Genomic DNA, 26763 nt, shown 5'->3' with positions numbered 1-26763 from the left:
TACAGGCTCCAATCAGACGGTAACATCTGACGTGTTGAAGTGAAAACATATGAAGTAATTAGTGATCGGACACCTAAGCATGACCACAGCTCCCTTCCTATCGAAAATTGTGATGGAACAAGAATGCACAGCTCATTAATTCCAAACAGGATATCTATGCTCTTTCTATCATCCATACTGTATAAAGGACTGAATCCAGATTTTCATTGACATACTTCATCAAAAAAGTTATGAAATAACTTCTTGTTATGCTGCAGGCCTGCAGCTAAATATAGGATTATGAAGCTTCCTCTTTGCATACCAATATTAAAGGAGTTTTCAAAAAAAAAATAAAGAAGGGGCCAATAACACTCATTTACTCAACGCTCTGTGATTATGTTGCAAGTATGAACACTGGGAATGAGTTCAAGAATTACAAGTATGAACACTCTGAATTATATAGACACTGAAAGGAAAACTAGAAAACGCAACATGGTCCAAATTTATATCTGCAGATCAATACTGATTACTGTGAATTACATAGACACTGAAAGAAAAGCTAGAAAATGGGACAGGTTCAAATTTGTATCTGCACATCGTTTAAAGGAGTGAAAAGGCATAGTCCAAGCATGGAAAAAATATGAAAGAATAAAATGGCAGAAATTAACCATGCAAGTGTAGGTCTTGAAGTGACAAAAATATCCTTCTTGTGTTTATATGATAGACATTATAACTCTGGGAATCAATCCTGGTAGCGTTGCACTGATGCAGTAAGGAGAAAACTGAGGGAGGGGAAGTCATGTCAGTGTTGCTAGGGGAATCAATTGCAGATGAGGTGTTACAAAATTACCATGTTCCTTCTCAGGAATCTAAAGCATGCATAAACCATATCAAGAAGAAAGGTTGCAACAACACATAACAAAGTAACAAACAATATTTGTACTTTAACATTGACAGGTAAATATTTTGATCTACATAGCGTAATAATAAAGTGAACCAGATTTAAAATGCATAAATATCAAGACCAAAACTAAGTAGAAAAGGTCTGAATTGTGGGTTACAGCAATATTTGAATATCTGATCTTCACTGAGTTCTAAAACATCAAAAGATTAGTAGAGCACTGCATGAGAAAAGCCTCAAGCAGTGTTCTTGTGAGCACATAAAACACAACGCCAAGGGCGATCGAGACCGGGAGGGCCGGCAATGCCTTACGGTAGAATGCTAACAGCAACAGGGTGATACCGAGGCCAGCAATGATGGCAAGATAGCATGCATACACTGTCATGTAGTCATACATTGCAGCCCTCCCAACGAGGACACTGTAGAATATGAAGTCCCCCAATCCAAGCTTTATTGCCCCAGATGAGCTCAACCCAATGCCATCTTCATCATCGTCCTCATCCCTGCTTCTCACCGGCTGCGGCTGGATCAATGGTACTCTCATTTCTGCAACAGATACTCTAGTCTCTGGCAATGCTGGCAGCACCTCAACTGGTGCACTGGAACTGGAAGAATCAGAGCTCAAATTGGCCACGGATGTTTCTCCGGGCCTCAAATTTCTTGCATCAGCAGCCAAGTTAACCTGTTCATCAGATCGGGTTGCCGAAATCCCCAAATTACCAGCTGAATTGGCACCAAGATTTGTCCCCAACATCTCACCAATCACCTCGACGGTGGAATTGGCATCCAACTCCCCACCTGACTGCCTGTCCCTCCACAGCCGCCAATTCTGGCCATGGCGGGGATCCACCGGCCTTGCCTCGTAGACCAAGGCCGGTATCTCCTCGTTCCTCTCTATGGCCAATTCAAGCAGCACTCTCAAAGGTCCACCAGGCAGCAGCACGGCCGCCAGGTCGTAGACCGCCATGGCGACGAGCAGAGCCCAGGTGGTCCACTCCGGGAGCAGCGTGAACCAGAACGCGGTGAGGACGGCGATGGCGACGAGCGCGGCCTGGTGGAGCGCGATGGGGACGGACGCCGGCGAGAGCGCGGCGAGGGCGAGCGCGGCGGCGGCGTTGGGGAGGAGCAGCGCGAAGGAGACGGCGTCGAGCGGGAAGCGGAGGCGGGAGAGGAGGAGGAGGGCGACGTGGCCCCCGAGGAGGAGGAGGACGGAGAGCGAGGAGAAGCCGAGGTAGGCGCGGAGGCAGGGCGTGCAGCGGAGGTAGAAGAGCAGCGCGAGGAGGAAGGTGGCGGCCGTGACGGCGACGACGAAGGTCACGGCGGTGACGAGGGCGGTGGTGATGTCGTCTCCTCCGGCTCCGTTGCCCGTGCCGGTGCCCCCACCGCCGGCGGCGGTGAAGGCGGCCGAGAGGGGGGAAGGGGAGGATGGGGACGACAGGAGGGAGACGAGGAGGACGACGAGGAGCATGCAGGTGGAGACGGGGGTGACGATGCGGGTGATGTCCTCCCCGAGGGAATCGAGCACCGTGGCGGAGGAGGAGGCGGCCTCGCCGGGGACGGTGGCCGCCGCCGCGGCGTCGGCCATTTTTGGGAGATCGGGGATCGTCTGCGGTTTGGATTTGGAGGGCTACTCTACTCTCTTCTCTCTTTGACTTGCTTGGTTTACCATCCCCTAGACTCAGTGAGCTTGAGCTGTTCATCTCAGCCGTTGATTGATTCTTTCTAATGGTCTGGCCCAAGCCACGCCAGAAGGGCTATTTAGCGAACGGTCACGGTTTTCGTGCGAAGGCAACTCTTTTCTTTTTTTCTAAAACTGTATACCTGTAAATTTTGTACATCAATGGTTATAGATATACAGTTTACATATTTAACTTCAAATCAAAATATAATTTGATTTTTCAATTTTAAAAATATACATGAAAATTTTATGTACTTAAAATTTTATATATGTAAAATTTATTCATATAAAGTTTATATACCTAAATTCTATGCATATTAGTTAAACAAAGTGTTCGCGCGGAAATCATCCGTGTGAACATTCCCTGGATAAACACCCATGCCACACTGCTCCTTCCTCCTCCCCAATCCCAAGTGGCCAAGCTCCTTCTCAAGTTCTTAACCAAGCTTGAACCAAAAACAAGCCTATCGGCTAGGGGATCTTTTTCAACACAAGATTTTGTTTCCTGGTTCGTATCGAAAATAAACTAATTTATATAGTTGTTCACGATGAAATTCCTATGAAAATAAAAGCATTTCTAGGTTATTTAGCAAATACTAGTGCTAATGATTTAGTCGAAGGATTTTCTTTTAGCGATTTCAGCGGTTAACTTTTGAATTTTATTTTTTTAGATTTTATTTTTAATAATCTCACTGGCTTTGGAATCATTGCAATCATGTCAACGATAGAAATTAGCATAAAAAATGCTTGTGTTGGTACAAAATTTATATTTTAGAAACATTTATATTTTGGAACAAAGCAAGCGCATCATGTATGTTCAATTTCGCCGATCTTGTTGTCCTATACGGGATGCCTTCCATACTTGGCATGCTACCATTAGTTAGTACTAAATTTGTTTGATATTATAAGACTTTTTACCCTTATCTAAATTCATCAATGGATGAATGTATAATTAATATATATATATATATATATATATATATATATGTCTAGATTCATTAGCATCCATATGAATTTAGGCAAGAATAAAAATCTTACATTGTGAAATGGAGGGGAGTAACTTTTAGTGATGATTCATTGGCAAAGTTCCGATTCTAGCTGTATTTTAAAATAAAGAGTTAAGTTGATTTTAATTGGACCTAAAAGTTCATCTATGCTCCTAAGGCCTTCTTCAATTTATCCCCAAGAGAGAGGGATTTGAAGGAGATTGAGAGGAAATAATTCTATATTATAATAAGTATGGAATAAATCCCCTCCAATTCTCCTTCAGTCCTCTTATGGGGGGATTCACCAGTGTTTTAAAGAATTAATAAAGAATAATTATGGGATTAAAAGGACAGCGGGTTATGAGCATGCATTAGGTTGTTTGACGATGAAAAATGAGAAATAGGAAGTCTCAAAGAAAATGAGTTGAAATGCAAGTGAACCAACGAAATATATTAGTTAAGTTTATGATATTATGATATCACTTTCGAGTAGAACCCATACATACCATTCGTCATGTATTTAAACGAAACATTTAAAAAATAATTGGTCATCAAAATTTTAGAAGTTAGATCAAATATTATCCTAAATGATAAATATTTTTGACCGGAGGGAGAACCCGATAATCTTTTGGGAGTTCCCATCCCAGGATAGCATCAAGTAGCCCCCTTTGTTGCAATCGGATCACCTATCATTACATGCTAATAGCACATGATAAATAGTATGATGACATTGGAATAATCTTATCTGTTTGTTTTGTGATGGATGACTATGATTCATCTACTACAATAACCCGCAACAGTACAGCGCAGCGAATTTATAACGAAAATGCTACCTAACGGTCTACCGTTCAAAATAGAATTAACGGGATTGTGCGCCGGTGCTGTGAAAAATCAAAAGCTGCTGTGGTGCGTCGCCTTCCCGGCGGTGCTCGTCGAGGTGCTCTAGTTCTCCATCGGCTTTGTCACGGCAGGCTTCATCGGCCACCTCGGGCTGGTTGAGCCCACCGCCGTCGAGAGCATCTTGGAGGGCTTCGCCTACGGTGTCCTGGTACGTACGTACGTATCCCGCCAGTCGCGGATCGCTCGCTGACGTGAGATGCGGATGCACGCGTGTAGTTCGGCAGCGACGACCGCGATTGCGGCGACGACGGCTGCGATGGCGACTGTTAAACGATAGAGTTTATCTCCCAGTACTTGTGATAAGATAAGTTAGTTTAGCATACGATCATGCATTGTAATCTCTCCGGATTGTTAGTCAAGAGCAACAAACTTCCGGGCTTATGTAAAAGCCACGGCTGGGGCTCTTCCAGTCATCGAGAAACACGAAAGCGTAGCACATCACGAGTGCTGCGTTTATTCTAGAAACTTTCATGGTATCAGAGCATTGATCCAATCTACCAAAAACCCATCCCCTTCACCTTTCCAGCCATGGCGTCCTCAAGCAGCAATGCCAGCAACTTCTTCCAAGGACATCCTGTGAGTGAGAAGCTTGGAAAGAACAACTTTGCGCTGTGGAGAGCTCAGATCAGCGCCGCTGTTCGTGGTGCTCGACTTCTCGGGCATCTGACTGGTGCAGCAAAGAAGCCTCAAGCGCAGATCGTCGTCACAAGCGATGATGGCAAGACAACAGAGAAGAAAACCCGGAGTTTGATGATTGGGAAGCCTCGGACCAACAGGTCTTAGGTTATCTCTTGTCATCTCTCTCTCGTGATGTTCTTATGCAGGTCGCAGCATGTGACACGGCGGCGGAAGCGTGGGCAATCATCGAACAGATGTATTCCACGCACACCAGGGCGCGATCCATCAACACAAGAATCGCGCTCTCCAACACCAAGAAAGGCAATCTCACACTCCTGAAATTTTTCGGGAAGATGAGAGCGCTAGGAGATGAGATGGCCACTGCAACTGGCAAGCCACTAGAAGAAGAAGAACTAATCCAGTACATCATCATTGGGTTGGTTGAAGATTACAGCGAGGTGATCTCGGCTGTTTGTGCAAGACTAGAACCAATGACGGTGGGAGAACTTTACTCTCAGGTACTCAACTATGAAGCACGCACGTCTCTCTATCGGGGAATTCAGGAGAATGTCGTCAACATCGCCAACAAAGGAGGCAACAACAGCGGAGGCCGCGGAGGATTCTCTGGTCGTGGCGGTGGAGCTCCACGCGGCGGCCGTGGATCTCCTGGACGTGGCAGCACGAGCACTGGAGGGCGTGGCAGAGGCCGCACGCAAGGAGGACCAGATCGTAGGCCGATCTGTCAAGTTTGCTTCAAAAGAGGCCACACTGCTGCAGATTGCTGGTTCAGGTATGACGAGGATTATGTTCCTGACAGTAAACATGTTGCTGCAGCGGCTACAAGCTTAGCCTACGGTTTCGATACCAATTGGTATATCGATACTGGAGCCACTGATCACATCACAGGAGAACTGGAGAAACTCTCTGTGAAGGACAAGTTCAACGGGGGAGAACAGATCCACACTCCAAGTGGAGAAGGTATGGATATAAGTCATATCGGTAATTCTATTGTTCATACCCCCGGTAATCGTGATATTCATCTTAAAAACATTCTATATGTTCCACAAGCCACAAAGAATCTTATATGTGTGCATCGTTTAGTTGATGATAACTCTGCTTTTCTTGAACTTCACCGTGATTATTTCTTTCTTAAGGATCTACTCACCAGGAGAACTCTCCTTAAAGGACGATCACGTCGTAGGCTTTATCCCCTTCCCAGATCAACCTTGAAGCAAGCCTGCAGTGCCACTAAATTGTCCTTGGCTCGGTGGCATAGTCGCCTAGGACACCCCTCCTCGTCAGTCGTTAGACAAGTCGTCAATAAAAATAATCTACCATGTTTAGATTCTGTTAATGATTCAGTTTGTAATGCTTGTCAGCAAGCTAAAAGTCATCAGTTACCTTTTCCAATTTCATCAAGTGTTTCTCACCATCCCTTGGAACTTATTTTTTCTGATGTTTGGGGTGCAACCCCCGAGTCCGTAGGAAGGAAGAAGTATTATGTTAGTTTTATTGAAGATCTTAGTAAGTTTACCTAGATTTATCTCTTGCAATATAAATCTCAGGTTTTTGAGAAATTTCAAGAATTCCAAGCCATGGTAGAACGCTTGTTTGATAGAAAAATCCTAGCCATGCAGACTGACTGGGGAGGGGAATATCAATCACTAAATAGCTTCTTCTCAAAAATTGGCATCGTTCATCATGTCGTGTCCTCACACTCACCAACAAAATGGGTCTGCTGAGCGTAAACATCGACACATTGTCGAAGTTGGTCTCTCTTTATTATCTCATGCACACATGCCATTAAAATTTTGGGATGAAGCTTTTCAAGCAGCCACCTACTTGATCAATCGAGTACCTAGCAGAGTTATTCACAATATCAGTCCTTTGGAAAAATTATTTCACCAAAAACCTGACTATTCCTCTTTGCGTATCTTTGGGTGTGCGTGTTGGCCCAATCTCCGCCCTTATAACGAACACAAGTTACAGTTCAGGTCTAAACGCTGTGTTTTCTTTGGCTTCAGCAATATACACAAATGATTTAAATGTCTAGATATTTCTTCAGATCGAGTATATATTTCTCGGGACGTCGTTTTTGATGAAACGGTTTTCCCTTTTTCTGAGCTCCATGCAAATGCAGGTGCTCGACTTCGATCTGAAATACTTCTGTTTCCCTCTCTGTTTACCAGTGGGGCTGACAATACGTTTTGCCAATTGACTAATCCTATAAATCCTGCTGCTAACGAGACATTTGATGCAAATATTGAGTCTGATATAGCAGATCCCATGGCCACAGAAGATCCAGCCAACACTGTTCCTGCTGGCAATACAGAGATGCAATCCCAGGAGCAGCAGGCTGTCAGCCCGACGTGCTCCCCTCCTGCCACCGACGCGTGGCGCAACCACCTCCCATCGCCGACGCGTGGTGCAGCAATCGGCCAGACGCCTCCCCTCGCTCAGGCTGGTGACAGGGTGGTCCTTCCTGGATCATCCCATCAGGAGGTGCATGGGGGACAGCACGATGAAGCACCTCCTGCCACCGATCTATCTAATCACTCTAATCAGCAGTATAATATGTCTTCAGATGATATATCAATTTCAGGCACTGTTCCCGTACATACACATGATCTGGAGCAAGAGTCAGAACAAGAACAGGAGGACTCCACTTCAGCTCACGTACAACCGCAAGGGCGTCCCAGAACAAGACTCCAAAGTGGCATCCGCAAAGAGAAGGTATATACAGACGACACAATTAAATATGGTTTGTTTACCAATTCTGACGAACCCAATAATGATATAGAAGCCCTTAAAGATAAAAATTGGAAAACTGCTATGGAGTCGGAATATGATGCCTTAATCAGAAATGGTACCTGGCACCTAGTTCCACCTCAGAGAGGGAAGAATGTTATTGGGTGTAAGTGGGTCTATAAAATTAAAAGGAAAGCCGATGGATCCCTAGACAGGTACAAAGCCCGCCTAGTAGCAAAAGGATTTAAACAGAGATATGGAATAGATTATGAAGACACCTTTAGCCCTGTAGTCAAGGCTGCCACAATTAGAATCATTTTATCTATAGCTGTTTCTAGAGAGTGGAGTCTAAGATAGTTAGATGTACAAAATGCCTTTCTTCATGGTCATCTGGAGGAAGAAGTATATATGGAACAGCTACCAGGTTTCAAAGATGTCACTAAACCTCACTATATATGCAAACTAGATAAGTCTCTGTACGGCTTGAAACAAGCCCCAGGAGCCTGGTTTGCTAGATTGAGCAAGAAGCTGATCGACCTTGGTTTTAGTGCTTCAAAGGCCGACACATCATTATTCTATATACATAAAGGGGATATTGCTATCTTCATATTGGTGTATGTAGATGATATAATTGTAGCTAGTTCTTCAGAGAGGGCAACATCGGCACTACTACAGGATCTTAAGGCAGAATTTGCTCTAAAAGATCTTGGAGAATTATATTATTTCCTTGGCATCGAAGTCAGCAAGACACACAATGGTATTGTTCTCACACAAGATAAGTATGCTACTAATTTACTAAAGAAAGTAGGAATGTTAGATTGCAAGCCTGCTAACACTCCTCTATCTGTTAGTGAGAAGTTGTCTTTACATGAGGGATCTCTTTTGGGACCCAATGATGCAACACAGTATAGAAGTATAGTTGGTGCACTACAGTATCTAACCCTTACTAGACCGGATATAGCTTTTTCTGTTAACAAGGTTTGCCAGTTTCTTCATGCTCCAACAACTGTGCATTGGACAGCAGTGAAAAGAATACTAAGGTGTATAAAACAATGCACGAGTATGGGGCTCAACATACACAGATCTGGGTCCACACGTGTGAGTGGTTTCTCAGATGCAGATTGGGCCGGTAGTGTAGATGACAGAAAATCTACTGGAGGCTTTGCTGTGTTTATAGGTTCCAACCTAGTGTCATGGAGTGCTAGAAAACAAGCTACCGTCTCAAGATCTAGTACTCAGTCAGAATATAAGGCCATAGCAAATGCAACGGTAGAAATAATGTGGGTACAAACTTTATTAGTAGAATTAAGGATCAAGAGTCCTCAAGCTGCTAAAATTTGGTGTGATAATCTTGGAGCCAAGTATTTGTCAGCAAACCCAGTTTTTCATGCCAGAACAAAATATATAGAGGTTGACTATCACTTTGTCCGGGAACGGGTGAGTCAGAAATTATTGGAAATTGATTTTGTGTCCTCAGGTGATCAAGTTGCTGATGGGTTCACTAAACCACTTTCTGTACGCCTGCTAGAGAACTTTAAAAGCAATCTTAACCTTAAAAGGTTATGATTGAGAGAGGGTGTTAAACGATAGAGTTTATCTCCCAGTACTTGTGATAAGATAAGTTAGTTTAGCATACGATCATGCATTGTAATCTCTCCGGATTGTTAGTCAAGAGCAACAAACTTCCGGGCTTATGTAAAAGCCACGGTTGGGGCTCTTCCAGTCATCGAGAAACACGAAAGCGTAGCACAACACGAGTGCTGCGTTTATTCTAGAAACTTTCAGCGACGACTGCGGCAACAACGATGGCGGCTACAGCTACTCCAACAACAGCGACAGCAGTGGCAGGTAGCAGCTAGCGGCGGTCGACAGCAGTTGCAGCGTCGGCGACGACTATGGCGATTGCGACAACGACGAGGATTTGTTACCGATGATATGATATTGTTCATGATACCACTAGTACCGGATATGATATTGTTCAGGTATCATACATGATACATGTGAGGTACCATGTTACGTAGAAGGTACCATGATACCTGAGCATGCTACCTTGTAGTATCATATACGATCATCGTTCTAAATCTGCCGCTATAGCCGGAGATAGCTGTTGGAGAGGGAAAAAGCTAAGCTAATTGAATATTCCCGCTACAATTTAGCTGCCGCTAATAGTTGTGTTTAGCCAGAGATGGCCGCTAAAATAGCCTTCGTTTAGCTTCATTTAGCCGCTAAAAGTTTGGGTGGCAAAAATTTGGACATCAATTTTTGGGCCCGCCGTAAATTAGTCCTACTAAAAACCCTAGTCAATCTCTTATTCAATGAATTATGAACTCTCTGTATGAAATTATCAACTATAAATTTATGGTAAACTAATTAGAGAAGAAATGTGTCAATTTTTATTCAAAATTCTATCAATCTTTTGAATTTTTTTAAACATTTTTTAAAACCGCTAAACGCCTTAGCTGCGGCTGTAGCCGACTATAGCTGATCTTAGCCGTTGGAGAGTTCAACCGCTAACCGGCTTAGCCCGCTATTTAGAATCGATACATGTGAGGTACCATGCTACCTAAACATGATACCACACCTGAAACATTTGAGGTATCATGTTACATAGGAAGTACCATGTTACTTAGACAAGGTAACGCTATACCGTTCCAACCGGTATACCGTCACGTAGCATCTCCAATTTATAATTATTTTCTCTAGTGATTTTCTGCATTACCATACGTCAAATCTGTTACAGTTTTCTCTCAATGTTTTAATGTGCTATCATTTTCTCTCCATGTTTTATTGTACTATCCTGTCAGGTGATCCGAATCCCCCTTTGTCCTCGCCATCCCGTACGACGGCGGCATGCACCGCCGGGCAACACAGAAAGCCTGGAGGCTCATGAACACGACGAGCACAACCATGGCGACGCACACCACCAGTTCCCTAGACCCAACAACCTTCTGCCTCAAGAACCTGCTGATCCTCACCTTCCAGCAGCCGTCGTGATGCCTGTTCAGGTCGTCGATCACCGCGTCCAACGCCGCCACCCTCGTCAGCCTCACCGACCTTGCCATCCCGTTCCACAGCTCCGCCACCTCGCCGTCGCTCTTGAGGTGGTTCAGTATCACCCCGGACTCCCTCAGCACCCGGGCGTCCTCGTCGATGTCGACGATGCCGTTCATCAGCTCGACGTACCTCGCCAGCACCAGCGCCCCGCGCCCCGCCGACGCCTCGTAGGCCACCATGTTCCGCAGCACGACCTCCGTGTTCGCGTCGACGCGGATCACCGGGAGCCGCAGCGTCGCGGCGTCGGCGCAGAACTCCACCGCGGAGACGCCGCCGCTCGCCGGGACGAACCTGACGCCGGAGTAAGCCAGCTCGGCGACGCTGGGCACCGCGATCTCCTCGACCAGAGGCGATCTGCTCTTGTCGCCGCTGCCCTCGAAACCGGGATCACCACCCCTGGCCGGTGGCTGCCGCGGCGAATTCAGCTGCTCGACGTGCCGTGCGATCGCCGACACGCACGGGATGCTGACCGCGAGCCTCAGTAGGATCCTCGCGCTGAAACCGATCAGCAGCGAGAGAAGCTCGCCGCCACGCTTGACGAGCAGCTCAGTTACTGAAACCAGAGTGCTCTTCATCTGACGACGACGACAACGATGCGATCCATCACCATCTTCTTCTTGCTCTTGTTGTTCTTGTTCTTCCGTGGCATCATCGAATCCTTCTTCGACATGGCATGGAGGAGCCGTGTTGGAGTAGAGGAAATCAAGCAGGTGGGCGTACCGAGACATGTCCGTGCACGGAGAGCCCGCCCCCACGAGCGAGGAGACCTCCTGAAAGAACCCGGACACCATGGAGCCCAGCGCGGACTCCGCCGCCGCGCGCGACGAGCTCCGCATCTCCATGGCCCTGAGGAGCAGGAAGAGAGGCACCTGGTTTTCCAGCATCACGACGTCGTGCAGCACCATGCCGTGGGAGGATGTCCTCCGACACGGATCGACCACGTGCGACATCCTCGACGGGATCCTCTGCGGTACTGCACGCTGCCCGTCGCTCGGGCAGAACGTCTGCAGGAACTCGAGAAGGAATGACACGTCGATGGCCATCATCCATGCTAGCGCGTCGTTACCGATGCCTAGATGCCTAAGTAAAAAAAAAAATTGGTATCAAACATTTAAAGATGTTTTGATTTAGGATAAACTTAAAGTGACTTATAATATGAAACAGAGTGAACACAAACCTGTGGTAGTGAGCTCGGATCTGGTATTGTAGCGTAGAGAAGACAGCCACGAGGTGCTGGAAGTTCATACCAGCTGGGAGGAGAGCCTGGGCTCTCCTGGCAGCAGAGAGCTTGTACATCTCCATGTCACGGAGCTCCTCGCGGCGATGGTGGTAAGGGCCAAGTGCAACCAGCTGAGGGGTGTAGGCTTCAGGTTTGGTGCGCAGGAGGGGCTTGGGGACGTCGAAGATGGAGATGGGTTGGCTGTCATGGACTTCGACCTCCTCCTCGTCGAGAATACGGCGGATGCGGATGATCCATTGTGCTTCGTCGAATTGGAGATTTGGGCAAGTCCCCATTAATTAATTGTTGAATAGTGTCAAGGACAGATCGGAGGATTGAATTGAGATGGTATGCAGTGAGTAAGAACGACGAGCATGCAGATCTTCTTCGGGTTTTATCACCAGTGAAACCGAACATGGAGGAAACAGCAATATAAGAAAACAGAATTTATGTTGACTGTTACTGCATTTGCTTCCTGTAGTTATAGTGTAACCGTCACAGCGACAGATTATCATTAAAGCTTTCACTGTTGCTGATCAGTTTAATTTTGTTACATTTCCAAATGCTCACTACATATTTTTTTTATATGACATAATTGAATTTTTAATACATCTCTTATATATATTTTTTCGAATAATCTTGCAAATCACTTTATCGGATGAAGAAATGATCCAAATAGAAGTTATATATCTTAATGAGTTATACATCTTTGTTATTAATGACTTTTCAGTTAAAATTATTTAGTATTTGAAAATATTGTTTGAAGTTGTCATAATTTAAAATTCATATTCAAACTATTCAAACAAAGTCATATAGAAAAAAATAACCAATACAAAAGTTATATATCTTGATAAGGTATATAACTTTGTTTTTGACAACTTTTTTCATTTCAAATCATTTACTACCTGAAAAATTATTTGAATTTCTAATATTTTAAAATTCAAATTTTATATAGTTCAATCAAACTCGGATGGTGAAATGACCGAAAGAAAAATGGTAGATCTCAACTTTGCTTCTGATAACTTTTTCACATGAGTTCATTTAACATTTTAAAATTCGACTTGAAGTTCATTTAATACCAAATTAATATTGTTAACAATTATTTTTTGCATACCATCCTCTTAAATAGCCGCATGCAAAAATCTATTTTCGCATACGGACGGTTAGGTGGTCCGCATGTAAAAATAGTTGAGCCAGGCCCAAAGAGAACCCTAATACCTCCAGTCCTCTCCTCATCCACGCCGCCGCCGCCTCACTCCTCTCCTCTCCTTACTCCGCCACCTCCCTCGCCACCACCTCCAATCCATCGGTCGGACCTTCATAGCTCCACCGCCAGCCGACCGCTCCACCACCCGCCCCTGTCCTCACCCCCCCAAGTACCCCGACGTCGTCCTCCCTCTCTCCATAGACCGAGCGGCCCGACGCCGCTTCTCAACTCGCCGACTGACGTAGCCGGCGGCCTGCCTTTGCCCGACACCCGAGTGTCGATGCCGCCACCTCAGGTCACCACCCGACGCCGCCGATGGTCAGCTGGAGGAGCTCGTTTGGGACAACTTATTCGTCAGCGACCTGCCTGGCGACCCCTGATCCAACGCCCTCCCCCATGAGGTACGTGGCTGGCTCGTCAAGTCCTCATGTGGCGGCGCATGGCGGGCTCGAGAGGCGGCGCGTAGTGGCGGTCCGAGCGGACCTAGGGACGGTGGCCCTCCCCCGAGCGAATCCGGGGTTGGCCACCCTCCTCCCACGCGGATCTGGCACTGCGCCCTCCCCGCGGCGACTACGACGATGGCGGACCACAACGGCAAGCTCGGGTATGGCGACGATGACCACCCCACGGCGACGATGACCTCCGGCACGACGGATCTGGCTCGGGCGCGGCGACGACGACCTCGGGCACGACGGATTTGGCTCAGGCGAGGTCGGGCGCATCGACGAGGACCTCGGCGCCGACAGCGACAGCAACAGTTACTACGACGACGGGAGCGGTGGCAGCGGCGCTAGTTTTTTTTGTTTTTTTATTTTTTTCGTGGTTTTTTCTCTTTGCATGCGGCAGGCTTAAGCAACCGCGGATTTTCGCATGCGGTTGCGCTGGCCGCATGCAAAGATTGCCATCTTTGCAGACTATTTCTCGTATTTCTCGCATGTGGCTGACCCAACCGCATGCGAAAATTGTTAAGACCCGTTTGCAAAGACTGAATTTATAGTAGTGTGACGAGTACACCAATTTGGAGGTATTCTTCTAGATATACACCGCAGCTATGGAGGCCACATGCAAAACAGACAAGACAAGGTGATAGCTACTCCATTTGTGCCAAAATATAACTATCAATTTTTTCTCTTTTTCAAAGATTATTGTGCTAATTTCTAGCTAATGGGTTATTTCGAGATATATTTAAAAAATAATAGATAGATTTGGACCCAATAAAATTATGAGTTGGCCACTAATGTATATGCCATGTTTAAAATAGCAACTACTAAATTCACGCCTTTTAACACACTGAGGTATTGCAATGTCTATTTAAATTCTAGAAATTTCTGTCTCCTTTGATATGACAGCTTGAAGTGTGTACGAAAGAGTTGTCTCCCATGAAATGGTACATAATGTTTGACGCCAGATACACGTTTAATTATTCGTTTTATTTACGTAATTTTTAATAAGATAAATGGTCAAATGTGTATGATAAATTAATAACACCAAACATTTAAATTAGAGAGAGTATTAGTTATAATAATATGCCACGTCATCAAAGAAAATAAAACCATTAGATTAAGGACGGATCTAATGCTATCTACTCCGTAACTGATCCAGAATGCAAAGGGTCTAGTTACCTTCTTATTTCTCTGTCCATTGCCTCACTCTCCTTCTCCTTCTCCCTCTCCCTCTCCCTCTCCCTATCCTCTAGGGGGATCCAGCACGTAGGGGCCATGAAATCCCCACGCTGGATCCGCTTCTGCAACTACTACATGTTTGTTCAAATTGATCCTTTTCACTTTGAAAACTTTTCACCATTAACGTCACAACACAAATAATGTCGGCGGTTGATAACCGTATGAAGGTTGACACTGTGCTTAAATACGTACATGAGTCAATGAGTGCTTTAAATACGTACACTTGAGGGTTTATTTCAGGCACCAGTAGTGATAAGCATGTGGACGAGTGCGAGTGCAATGCTGGTGTGCTTCATGGCGCGACGCACCCCGGCGCGCAGCTCGGCCCTCACCGGCGACGGGGCGGACCTGGCCGGCCGGAGGGCGTCGTCGCACGTGTCCTCGTAGGTCATGGCGGCGCTGAGCCACGTCTGCGCGTCGCGGACGCGCCAGAGAACCTCAGGGCCCACGGCCAGCCGCTCTGCCGCGCGCGCCGCCAGGTCGGCCGCCGACGCGACGGCCTCAGCGCAGTCGCGGAGCGCGCCGGAGGAGGCCGCCGGCTCGGTGCTGGCGGTAGACGACAGGATCCGGCCTCCCAGGCCGCTGATGGCGCCGGCGGTGAGGTTAGCGGAGGCGACGGCGAGGCGGGCGTGGCTGGAGTTGACGGTGGCGGCGTACGGCGAGAGCGCCGCGGTGCAGAGGCGCGGGTAGAGTGTGCGCGCGCAGCAGCCGCGGACGAACTCCTCGCCCTTCCGGCTCCGCCCTGCGTCGTCGTCTCCGCCTGCGCCACCGGCGCCGACGCCGCCCGCCGCCGGAACCGGTGACACGGCAGGGCTCATCGCCGGCGCCGTGGAGGCCGCCGCCGGTTGGCACGAGCCCGCCGCCACCGCGAGGAGCATTGCAAGAGCAAGAAGCATGGTGAGAGGGCGGGCGTGCGTGTGAATTGAGAGTGAATAATGCTGTGCGCGCTGCATGTGCATGCTCCGAACAAATATCGGTGCAAACAAATGAAATTATTGTACGTACGTGGTGTGGAGACGGCGATACTGTGGATGCGAAATCGTTAATGCGTACAAATTGTACAGCTAATGGATACAATTGTGCTACCTTGCTCATGCCATGCCATGCCATGCATCTTCTGTGTACCGTATGCTCCCATCAGATAAGTTTGTCTTTCTAGTATAAAATAAATTAAAAAGATGAGTTTAATTTAGGATGGAAGTAGTACGGACGAGGTACTGTCTACCTTCTACTAATTTAGATATGCTTATCATGGCATTCACGGTTGTCTCATTTGTACTATGCAGGAGTGAAGCTGCATGTTTAGGTTTCATTATATTTTTTAAACCATGCTTTTATTTATAATTACCAGCTATTAGACCTGTATTATAGGAGTGGTGACAACCTCCCTGATAGAGTGATTCTGGAGAATAGAATACAGAGATTGAATAAAAAAAAGATAAGTAGTGTGAGAAGGAAGGTGGTGGCTGTAACAGCGATGAAGGTCATGGCGGTGATGGGCGTGCAAGTCTAAAAGCATTTATTTTGGATTTAGATCCTCTGCCATTATGGTTTACAGTATTATCACTGATACGTAGATCTCATTCTTCTATGAGTCCATATGTCGATGACCGTAATATTATTGTCGTAATGACGAAGGATATGAAATATCCATTTGGATCTGAATCCTCTACTATTATAACAATAACAATGATATTATAGTCACTGATATATAGGTCTCATTCTTCTATAAGTCCATATGTCACTGATCGTAATGTCATTGTCACGATGTCAGAGGATGTGTGCAAGGATGCAGGAGTGTAATGTGGGTAGTGTTATATGAATCAAAGAGATGTCGATTTATATCAATTTGTTGAATGTGTTTATCTGTGATGCTTTCATATTCCCATTTCAGGCCCCCTTTGATTCAAAGGAAATTCATAGGAATTTTAGAGGATTTTATTTCTATAGAAATTTTTTCCACAAAGCCCATTGAATCAAAGGAATGAATCCTATGAAATTCCTATGGAATATATCTTCCCATACAAGTTTTAGAGAAAATTTAACAAGACGTAGAATATCATGAAAAAAATTCTTTGAGTCTTTATCTCTCCTCAAATTCCTGTGTTTTTTCTGTGGTCCAATCAAACGATCATTCCTACGTTTTTTCTGCATTTTACAATCATCTGTTTTACACTTACTTTCCTGTCAGAATCCTATGTTTTTTTTCTATTTCTCTTTTTTTTTTCATTCTTGTGATTCAAAGGGCTCTCGGTGTATATTTCAGCCAGGATGTGTGCATGTTTTAGTTTCTCCGAATGTCATGTTGCCTTGAGCACTGCAATAGCTTGGGATTGAATAACAACTCAAGCAGCCAAGATCGCACCTGCCTTTGAAAGCAACCCATCAGTATTAGCCTGTGTTTTCACTTGTAATATAAATTCTTATATGTGCAGGTCCTGATCCGCAGCAAACTCCATTTCGTCTGTATTGCACTTTCCCGCTTTTTCTCTACTAGCACAGGCCAGGGCAAAATTCCTGTCCTTGCAATTATGAATTGTAGGATGATAGGGAAAAGCTTCAGTTAGATTAATGCTTTAACCAGCATTTGCTCCCTTACAACCTGGATTTTTTTTATAAGGTGTAAAAGGGGGTAACAGAACCATTTGAGTGGTAACAGAGTGAGCTGAAATTGATTTATGTTGTGAAACTAAGTTCATACTGTCATACACTTAGTGGTATGAACCACCTTTTTTTTCTTTTCAATCTTATGGTCTAATTTAACTGGTGAGACAATTAGTATATGTTAAAGTTCTCCGATAATATATACGGTATATAATATTCAATTGATGCGTGAATACTTAATTATTACATAATAGTGTTCAGACACCATGTTGTTCTACTAAAGCATAATCTCTCAAATGTATGTTTTAAGTTTTTTGAATAGTGCCATATATTGGACAAATTTGTACTCCATGGCTTTCAACCACCTCAGAAAATTTATGGTTTAGTATTTTTACTAGTTTCAGGGAAAGCTTTTTGGTTCAGATAAATTAGTAACACAATGAAAGAATTCTTTGGAAACTCCCTTAGAGCAATTCCAACGGCTCCCCAAATTTTGTTTCACAAATCCTGGGTTTTAGCAAGTTTGTAAACAATATGGCAAAGGTATTTTTGTTTTATCTCCAAGAGTTTGGAATATTGAACTTACAAAAAACAGAATTAGTCTTCTTATCGTCGTCGCCCAATCGATAATGCCGTCGCCCTAGTCGCCTCCTCCCGACTCGTCTCTTCCTCCGTCGCACACGTCGCTGAAACCCATGTTGCTCCCGATCTCCACCTCATCGTCGTCATTGCTGTCGTCCAAATCATCCACCACGAGCACGACATGCAGGCGGAGCTCGAGGATGGCGATCTCCTCCGCACGACCCTCACACTAGTGCCCGGACGCGCACCGCCGCCCTCGTGACCTCCGGCTCGACCTCCACTCACAGCGCCGCGTGCTCAAGTCCGGCCACCATCTCCACAAACGCCCGTTCCACCGCCAGGGCGATAGCCCCATCACTGTCAGGACCCGCCATTAGCCCGCGGAGTGGCACACGGCAGGACATCCTCCACGGTGTCCACGTTGTCAACATCGGAGCTATAGGTCGAGCAGTGGGCGAGCAGGCATAGCGGGCGAAGGCGACCGGGAACGGGGCACGGCGTGCGGGAACGAGCCTCGGCAGGGCGGAATGCCGAGCGGCGGTGGCTTGGGCACTGGGCAGCGCCTCCGGACAACGGGACCGCGACCAGGGGCGACGCCGGGACTCCAGAGAAAACGAAAATGTTGCACGTGAATTTTCCAGTTGGAGGCACGAGAGAAGCCGTACTTTCCTTGATGCCAAGTAAAACCTAGACTCTCATATATGTGCGCAAACAAGAAGATATGAGAAATTGCTAAAATTTGGGAACCCGAATGGCAAACGGTTAGAGACCGTTTTTTTTTTACAATTTGCAAAAAAACAGAGATGGCAAGTTAGGATGGAAAGCTGTTGAAGTTACTATTAGTTCTTACATTGCATTAATACCTTTGGTGAACATAAATAATAAAAAAATAAAAAAAGCAAGATTATATCAGTGTAATGTCGACATACCAAGAGTGGAAGGATCATTTTACAGAGCCAGGTTCAAAGATCACAAAAACGAACCATCACATGAACTGGGCATAAGGGAGCATCAATATTAAACCCATTTACGGTCCTCCCTTTGGAACAAACATTTGAGTAAGCCCCAGCTTTTCTCTTTTCTCGATTATGCAGGAGGGCTACGTATCATTTCATTAAAAAGACAGTGTACCAAAAGCACAATACAACACACCACCACACCTTCCTAAATCAAGTACATTCGCGTCATGCAAGGACTAGAAACCGCCAAAGTGCTAGAACGGGAGGCCCCAGGGTCTGTTTAGAGAGCTTCTGACAGCTAGATCTTCTCACAGAATCTCAAAATCTCCAGAAGTCAGAAGCTCTCTTAAACAACACTTAGGCTCTGTTTATTTCAGCTTAAGATTATTATAATCTAAATTATTAAATTAGATTACTATAAACTAGAGTTTATATTGTTATAATTTATAGTAGAATAAGTTGTGAGTTGTTTTTTTTCTGGATTATTAAAGTCTAAATTATTGAGTTTGCAAGTCTAAATAGAAAGTGTGGTGGCATGGTGAGTAATTTTTCACCCAATAATCTAGAAAAAGCTCACCTAAATTAGTTTATCAGATTATAATAAGCTATTTTAATATATTATTTGTTTCTTTCAGGTTACTCCTAATAATCTAGATTATAATAATCTCGAGCCGAAAGAAACAGGGCCTTAGCTTTTAAGAATATGAGTTGCATAATCCAGAAAATGAACTAGAAGTCAGAAGCTGGGTTTACCAGCTTTTATAGATTCCGAGAAAATGACTTCTCAGTTACTACTTTTTGGCATCTTAAGCTCCAGTCCAAAGACTCCTGAGGTCACGAGCCCCAGCGGGAGAACACAGGGCTCCCTCCTCTTCGACTGTCCACGCTACCAATCATGCACTTGGAGCAGCACGAAAACACATTCATGACAGTGTTTCCACTGCTCCCATGCTAGCAGACTTACCAGACAGGATGATCGTTTGCCTTTTTCCCCTGAAAAAAACCAAACGCTATATTTGCAACCAAAAAATAATTTGTGAATAAAACTTTTATTTGCATGTTTTTAGCAATTTAAAAATAAAGGATGAAAAATAAACTACGATGAAAAAACCTCTAAAATCAACTCCAAATATAAGGTTGAAAATTTAAATTTTGCCTTATAAGTATAAGTAAAAAGGAAAAGACCAAACTTAGAGTATTCACTATTCAGACCTTTCTGACACTGTTTCTCCGCACCTTTGATTGCCTGGCACAACCAGCAAGAGAAAATCACAGTTCCCTTGCTACTAGAGTTATTAGAGTTCCAGCTTTCTTAGAACAAATGGTGCAGCAACCTGGAACCTCGGAAACTGCTCCTACTGTATCCCACGGTTTAATTTCTCAACATAATCGACCTTTCCATACTGAAGATGAAAAGGATTAATTGCACTGATTCAACAATCAAGAAGCTTAGCTTAATACTGAATAAATTGGCACATTCATACCAATTACCTGGCCACCTGGGTACGTTGCTGTTGGATGTTGCTGCAATGCTGCTGACAATCCTCTAAACAAATGAATAATTTTCTGTTAGAGCAAGATCCATCTAAAGTCAAGCTTTCAGCCCTGCATGCTAGCAATGTGGTATGCAGCAGAGCCAGCTGTCATTACCTCTGAGTGAGAGAGAGGAAGATCAGTACATAAATATAAAGGTATAAAGATAAATGAAGAAACAGCAGGTAAAATTCCCCTCCTATGAATTCCTGCTGTAGCCCTATGAGTATATCTACTGCAACTTACCCATCAGCATTCGGAGCCCCATTGCACTCAGTCATCTTCCTCAGGCTCCACTGCAACACTGGGATGCTTATGCAGGTTAATTATTGTATCTCATACTAACACTAAACTGATGATAAAGAAAAGTTGACACCAACGCAGAAGCACTCAATATACCTGAATTAGCTGGAGGCAGAAAAGCACATTCCACTTATCCAGAGATAACTCCTTCCATGGTAGATAACTCAATATTTGGTATTACAGAAACCATATAACATGTCCATAGTAATCAAATGAACAAAATTACTTCGCCAGAGATAAAGTTTGATTTCAATACGATTTCAGTCATTAGCAACTTCATGATCTATCGGCAATAGCTCAATCTCATTCTTTAAAGGCATTCCTTTTTTGCAATTCCTTATTTTGTTTAACCTTTTGATTGTATTTTCCATCCTCCTTCCAAGACTTTCAGGATGCTTACATACAGGAACAATGCCCCTATCTTCTATATCCTTTAGAAGTTTCTCCCCATCCTGCACTGTTCCTGTTGCATACATAGCTCCAGTCAGTGTGATGTACGTTGTGATGTTTGGCAGAAGTCCCTTGGATTTCATCTCTTCATATAGATCTAATGCATCACAAATACACTTGTTGTTGCATAAACTAGTAATTAATACATTATAGGTGACAACATCAACCTTCAGTCCACATAACTCCATCAACTTCTTTAAATGGAAAGCATCATCAATCTTCAACTCTTTACAGAGACCATGCATTAGGGTAGTGAACGTAGCAATGGTTGGCACCATGCCAGCACGCATTATGCTACTGAAAACTATGATGGCCTCTTCAACCTTTCCACATCTACAAAGGCCTCTAACAATTGAACTTTCAGCAACTTCAGAAGGCACAACACCAAGAGCTTTCATTTCCTCTTTAAGCTCAAATGCTCCATCAATGTCACCAACCCTGCATTTTGCATTGATCAATGCAATATAGTGTGTATGCTTTGGTTGAAGCCCACTTTCAACCATCTCATGTAAGATTTCATAACTGTGTTGCAACCATTTTTTTCTGATTAATCCATTTATCATGGCAACATATGTTTTACTACTGGGTGACATATGTAACCGCTTCATATAGCTGAAAAGGTGTAAAGCATTAGACATCTTAGATTTCTCACTGAAAGCCTTTATGAGTATATCAAAAGCTAACTTATCAGGAAAAATGCCTTCGAAGACCATCTTCTCCAAGAACTTAACTGCAATATCAATCAATCCATGCTCAGAAAGTGCATGGATGAGCAAGCGGTATGTCACATTATCTGGTTTGATCCCTTCCTTCACCATATCTCTGTACATATATAAAGTCTTTGACAATTTTCCCTTCTTGATGTACCCATGCATAAGAATGTTATAACTAGCTTCGCTTGGATATACCTCTTTCTCATGCATGTCATGCATCAGTCTTTCTATTTCATTTATCTGTCCTCCCTTGAGATATCCATTCATCATTGAATTGTAGGCAATACAATCTGCATATAGGCCTTCTTTGCATATAATCTCCTGGAAGACGTAAGAAGCAGCCTTCACTTGGCCTTCACTGATCAAACCATTCAACAAACAGGTATATGCAATTTTATCAGGAACCACTCCTTTCTCTAACATAATCCGCAACAAGATGAGTGCAGGCACAATCTTACCTCTTTTGCAAAACCCATTGAGAAGAATGGTGTATGTATAAGTATCAGGTAAAAAGTTCCTTGTGACCATTTTCTCACATAAATCCAAAGCTTCATCTAAGGTTCCATGTTTGCAAATCCCTAGAAGTAGCGCGTTTAATGTTTTCTCATCAATTGCACAAGGTTTCTCGAGAAGATAGACCATAAACTCTTTTGCTTGTACCAAGTGGCCTCGTTGGCATAATCCTCTGAGAAAACTCTCATAAGTGCAAATATTTGGAGGCAATCCATGTCTAACCATATTATCGTAAACTGAAAATGCCTCAAGTACATTACCTCTATTCCAGTAACTGTCTATCATGCAGTTAAAGGAGGCGGCATCAAATGATATTTTCATCCTAGACATGTATTGTTTGAATTGCTCAGCCTCTGTAATCATTCCCTCTCTATAAAAAGCACACAGTAATGCATTATGGATGACTGAGTTGGCAACTAGACCACTTCGATAAATATCCACAAAATACTTCAGTGCATCTTTGACATATCCAGCCTTGCAACAATAAGAAACTAGAGTTGTATATAGCACATTATTAGGCAGAACTCCACTTTTTTGCATCCTTGATAAGATCTCTTTTGTCTCATGTATCATACCCCTCTTGCACATACCATTGATCAATGCTGAATAAGTAATAACATCTGGATCAATTCCATCCACAAGCATGCTCTTTAAAATTTGTTTAGCCTTAGAAACGTCCCCTAGTTGACAGAAACCATCAATGAGAATAGTATACATAGTTCTGTTGATAGATATGTTTCTCAATTTCAGATATGTGATAAGATCTAATGCAGATCCCAGCTTGGAATATTTGCAGTAACCATTCAACAATGCGCTATAAGTAAGCTCACTTGGCCTCACACCAGTGATCTGCATTTCAAAAAGAACTCTTAGAGCTTCATCAGTTCTTCCATCTTGGCAGTACCCATCGATCAATGAAGTGTAAGTAGCTACACTCGGTTTCAAACTTTGTCTCAGCATTTGATTGAAGATATAGATAGCAAGATTTACCTTACCTTCACCAAAAAATCCATTGATCAAAGTATTGTAAGAGCATTCATCAGGTGTTAAGTTAACCTCCCTCATTCTTTTGAGCAAAAGATAAGCACGTGCGCTCCTCTTTATTTTACATAATTTAGCTATCATGATGTTATAAGTATACAAATCTGCCTCTATACCATTCTTCTCTATATCATCTAGGATACGCAGGGCAGCCTTACACCTTCCCTTCTTAACATACCAGTTAAGTATAGTATTATAAGTAACAGCATTAGGTAAGCAGCAATCCTTCATCTTTTGTAGCAAACTCTCAGCCTTCCTAAGTTTACCCTGAGTGCACAAAGAATTCAGCACGATATTGCAAGTGGTAACATCTAGAGGAAACTTCCGGTCCAGGCTTTCTTTCAGAAACAACCAAATATATTCTGATTCACCTTCTCTGACAAGAGCATTAAGGATGTTATTGCATTGAACAGATGAAGCCTTAAATCCACAGTCATCCATATAGAAAATTGCCACAACCGAATCGAGTACTTTCCCTTCCTTGACATAAGCATTGACAAGAAGATCAATAGAAAAAAGGTTTGTGGAATCAGAACGTGAAATGGTCCGCAAAAGGGAGCTAAAAATAGCACTACAGGAGAGGCCTGTCATGGCAAGATGCCTCAACACTGACATTGCTTGCAAAGGCATTTGAGCTTGGATAAGGATGTGCACAGCCATGCAGTAAATGTGGGTAATTCGATCCAAACCTGATCGTTGCATGATAGAACTCAGTATCTTCAGGGCATGTTTTCCATGTGCCTTGTCAAGCTTCCCTGGCTTGTATGCCATTTCACTCAAGGTTTCCCATTTCTGCATAGCTAAAACCGTGATGATGCTGCTCTCAACTCCATGAGCTGAAAGAGAAAACCGAAATCAGTGGAACAAGAAATTATTGATGGCATTTCATAAGAGGCAGAACCACATTAGATTGTTCCAATTAATCTAGTAATTTGGGGCAATTGCAATTTGCCATCGGTTTGAATTGTTATTACAAAACTGTAACTAGAAAATTGCAAAATTGCTACCAGAACTATCATTCGAGTAACATCCTTGCAATATAAAAAAACCAGTTGCAAATTTGCAAACATGGGAACTTGAGTGCAACCAAATAGAAGTCAAATAGAGTGAATCCACATAGAGGCTGTGGAATAAAACAGAAAAAAGCCAAGTTGGTCATTTCTGCAAGACAGCTCCACATGTGCATCGGTAAATTATCCCCTTTATTTTTTAGGCCATTTTTACCCCTTTAATGCTTATTCATGTTTTGCAGAATAAAAAATATCATCAGATGACATTGTTAAGACCTTAAGGGAACTATACCAAGTACCAGTTTTTGTTGATAAAACCCGAAAGATATAGCTAACTACTAGTAGAAACTTGTCAAAAGCACTCATCTGTATTGAAATAAGAAAGCATCTGCAGCAACTTTATGTACCTTACTTGAAAAATTGATGGGATCGTTTGCAAAGTGGCTACACAAGGAATGCACGTCAAGAAAGCACCACAATGACATGAAAAGGGAACACATGTCACAGGCATGACTCCAGGCAAGCATTTCAGCGAACAGCTTGAGTGCAGCAAACGAGCTTAGACAATTACACCCAAATTGGTCGCGACAGAAAATGACGGCCGACAGAGTGCCACAGGTAAACAAAGATTTGGTGTTTGATGCAAGCAACCGCGTCCTTGGCGGACGGATACGTGTTTGGTGCTTTTTTTACCTGAGGTGGCGGCGGGCAGCACGGCGGCGCCGATCCTGGTGTGCGCGGGCGGCCTCGCGCGGGCGGGGAGGCGAGACCAGTAGGCCGGGCGGGCAACCGCGTCTTTGAACTGGACGATCCTGCGGCGGTAGGAGGAAGACGCAAGAGACGAGGACGACGACATGGCAGAAGAAGAACAAAGAAGGCGTCTCGGCAGAGCCCGACCAAGTTAGCTGTTCCTGGCTGGCTCATTCCACCGAGAGCTTTCTGCACCAGTCAGGCGGCGCGGTGGAGTCGAGGCGACGGCGCGGCGGGGTTGAGGCGGCCGTGGCGGCCCCGCGGTGGGGTCTAGGCGACGGCGCGGCGGGGTCGAGGCCGCGGCTGTGGCGGCTGCGCGATGGAGTTGGCTGTGCAGTTCAATTGTTTCAGAGTTCAGACTGTTTCAGTTAGGGGCATTTTGGTCAACACAATTATGGCAATATGATTTTTTTTTATTTGCAGCAAATAGTTCGAATGGTATTTTAACGAGGTGGTTTTGTTTGAGAACGGCATTTCGACTAATGAAATGGTATGCCAACAAAGCTACGTTATGATAACAATTTTCTCGAATGAAATGGTCCCATCCAATGCATTTGGGGAGATAATTTCTATTGTTCTTTTTAATCTTTTTATTTTTTAAAATTTTTAAACTAAAACTTATTTTGAAATGTAAACTTTGTAGTCAGGCTGATGTGCCGGTTTCGGTTTTATTTAGTCCTGCCAAATAGACTAGCATGCCAAAAGAATATTTGTCATGCTAATTGTTTCTTAAGTGATAATGTTTATTTAGGTCACGCTAGGGGTAGTATCATAAAAAAGTTCAGATTTTGTATTAAGTTTTTGGTAGAGTTTATTTTTAATATTTTTTAAAAAAATAAAAATATTCAAAAATAATAAAAATTCTTTTGGGCTCCCCTTACTTTACACCAATCTAGACCAAACATGGGCCTTTATAACCAACTACCCTGGTTCACATGTACTATGGAAGTTCGTGCACTAAAACAAGTATTTTGCAAGTTCATGTACCATCGGAGCAATTGACTCTAAAAATATATAATTATTGCATATTACCTCATATTAACTATGGTAATAAATATTTGTTAATTAGGATAAAGTTTGCTTAAACTCAGTGTTTAGAAAAATGGTATGCATAGGTTATGGCATAATCTTGTTCTATTTTAAAACTGGAGGGAGTACTATCTCTGTCCTAGGAAAAAAAAATCAACTTCTGAGTTTAAATCTGAAGTTATGCTATGCTTTGATTCAAAGCTAAAAAAATGTTTTTTCTAGGATAGAGGGAGTAGTTTCTGGTCAACTTCGACTTGCACCTCCATCACATCAATGAAATCTGCAAAATATACACTTCCAAAAT

General features: G+C 43.9%; 6 protein-coding genes across 6 annotated transcripts; 2 read left to right on the top strand and 4 right to left on the bottom strand.

Moving 5' to 3' along the window:
- Nucleotides 1–1036: 1036 nt before the first annotated feature.
- LOC102699483 (presenilin-like protein At2g29900) lies at nucleotides 1037–2520 on the bottom strand. Its single transcript, XM_006650218.3, has one exon. The coding sequence runs from the start codon at nucleotides 2463–2465 to the stop codon at nucleotides 1074–1076; it is 1392 nt and encodes a 463-aa protein (XP_006650281.2). The 5' UTR covers nucleotides 2466–2520; the 3' UTR covers nucleotides 1037–1073.
- A 2353-nt stretch (nucleotides 2521–4873) lies between these two features.
- LOC107303783 lies at nucleotides 4874–11349 on the top strand. The gene is made up of 3 exons (XM_015834478.2): nucleotides 4874–6040; nucleotides 7344–7795; nucleotides 10615–11349. The coding sequence occupies exons 1-3, from the start codon at nucleotides 5263–5265 to the stop codon at nucleotides 11347–11349; spliced, it is 1965 nt and encodes a 654-aa protein (XP_015689964.2). The 5' UTR covers nucleotides 4874–5262.
- On the top strand, nucleotides 7789–10098 carry LOC107303732 (uncharacterized mitochondrial protein AtMg00810-like). The gene has a single exon (XM_015834250.2). The coding sequence runs from the start codon at nucleotides 8219–8221 to the stop codon at nucleotides 9374–9376; it is 1158 nt and encodes a 385-aa protein (XP_015689736.2). The 5' UTR covers nucleotides 7789–8218; the 3' UTR covers nucleotides 9377–10098.
- Nucleotides 11350–11435: 86 nt separating the features above from the next.
- On the bottom strand, nucleotides 11436–12410 carry LOC107303443 (putative UPF0481 protein At3g02645). Its single transcript, XM_040521776.1, has 3 exons — nucleotides 12042–12410; nucleotides 11632–11944; nucleotides 11436–11525 (listed from the first exon to the last, which is right to left on the bottom strand). The coding sequence occupies exons 1-3, from the start codon at nucleotides 12377–12379 to the stop codon at nucleotides 11436–11438; spliced, it is 741 nt and encodes a 246-aa protein (XP_040377710.1). The 5' UTR covers nucleotides 12380–12410.
- A 2484-nt stretch (nucleotides 12411–14894) lies between these two features.
- LOC121053966 (21 kDa protein-like) lies at nucleotides 14895–15875 on the bottom strand. Its single transcript, XM_040522684.1, has one exon. The coding sequence runs from the start codon at nucleotides 15866–15868 to the stop codon at nucleotides 15209–15211; it is 660 nt and encodes a 219-aa protein (XP_040378618.1). The 5' UTR covers nucleotides 15869–15875; the 3' UTR covers nucleotides 14895–15208.
- A 3860-nt stretch (nucleotides 15876–19735) lies between these two features.
- LOC102710009 (pentatricopeptide repeat-containing protein At5g55840) lies at nucleotides 19736–25627 on the bottom strand. Its single transcript, XM_015834905.2, has 6 exons — nucleotides 25374–25627; nucleotides 21050–24506; nucleotides 20897–20954; nucleotides 20609–20769; nucleotides 20330–20520; nucleotides 19736–20110 (listed from the first exon to the last, which is right to left on the bottom strand). The coding sequence occupies exons 1-2, from the start codon at nucleotides 25534–25536 to the stop codon at nucleotides 21214–21216; spliced, it is 3456 nt and encodes a 1151-aa protein (XP_015690391.1). The 5' UTR covers nucleotides 25537–25627; the 3' UTR covers nucleotides 19736–20110; nucleotides 20330–20520; nucleotides 20609–20769; nucleotides 20897–20954; nucleotides 21050–21213.
- Between the last annotated feature and the right edge of the window lie 1136 nt (nucleotides 25628–26763).

The sequence above is a fragment of the Oryza brachyantha genome, chromosome 3, assembly GCF_000231095.2.
Source record: "Oryza brachyantha chromosome 3, ObraRS2, whole genome shotgun sequence".
Taxonomy (NCBI): Eukaryota; Viridiplantae; Streptophyta; class Magnoliopsida; order Poales; family Poaceae; genus Oryza; species Oryza brachyantha.
Note: the sequence above shows the minus strand (reverse complement) of the source record. Positions and strands in the feature narration are given on the sequence as shown.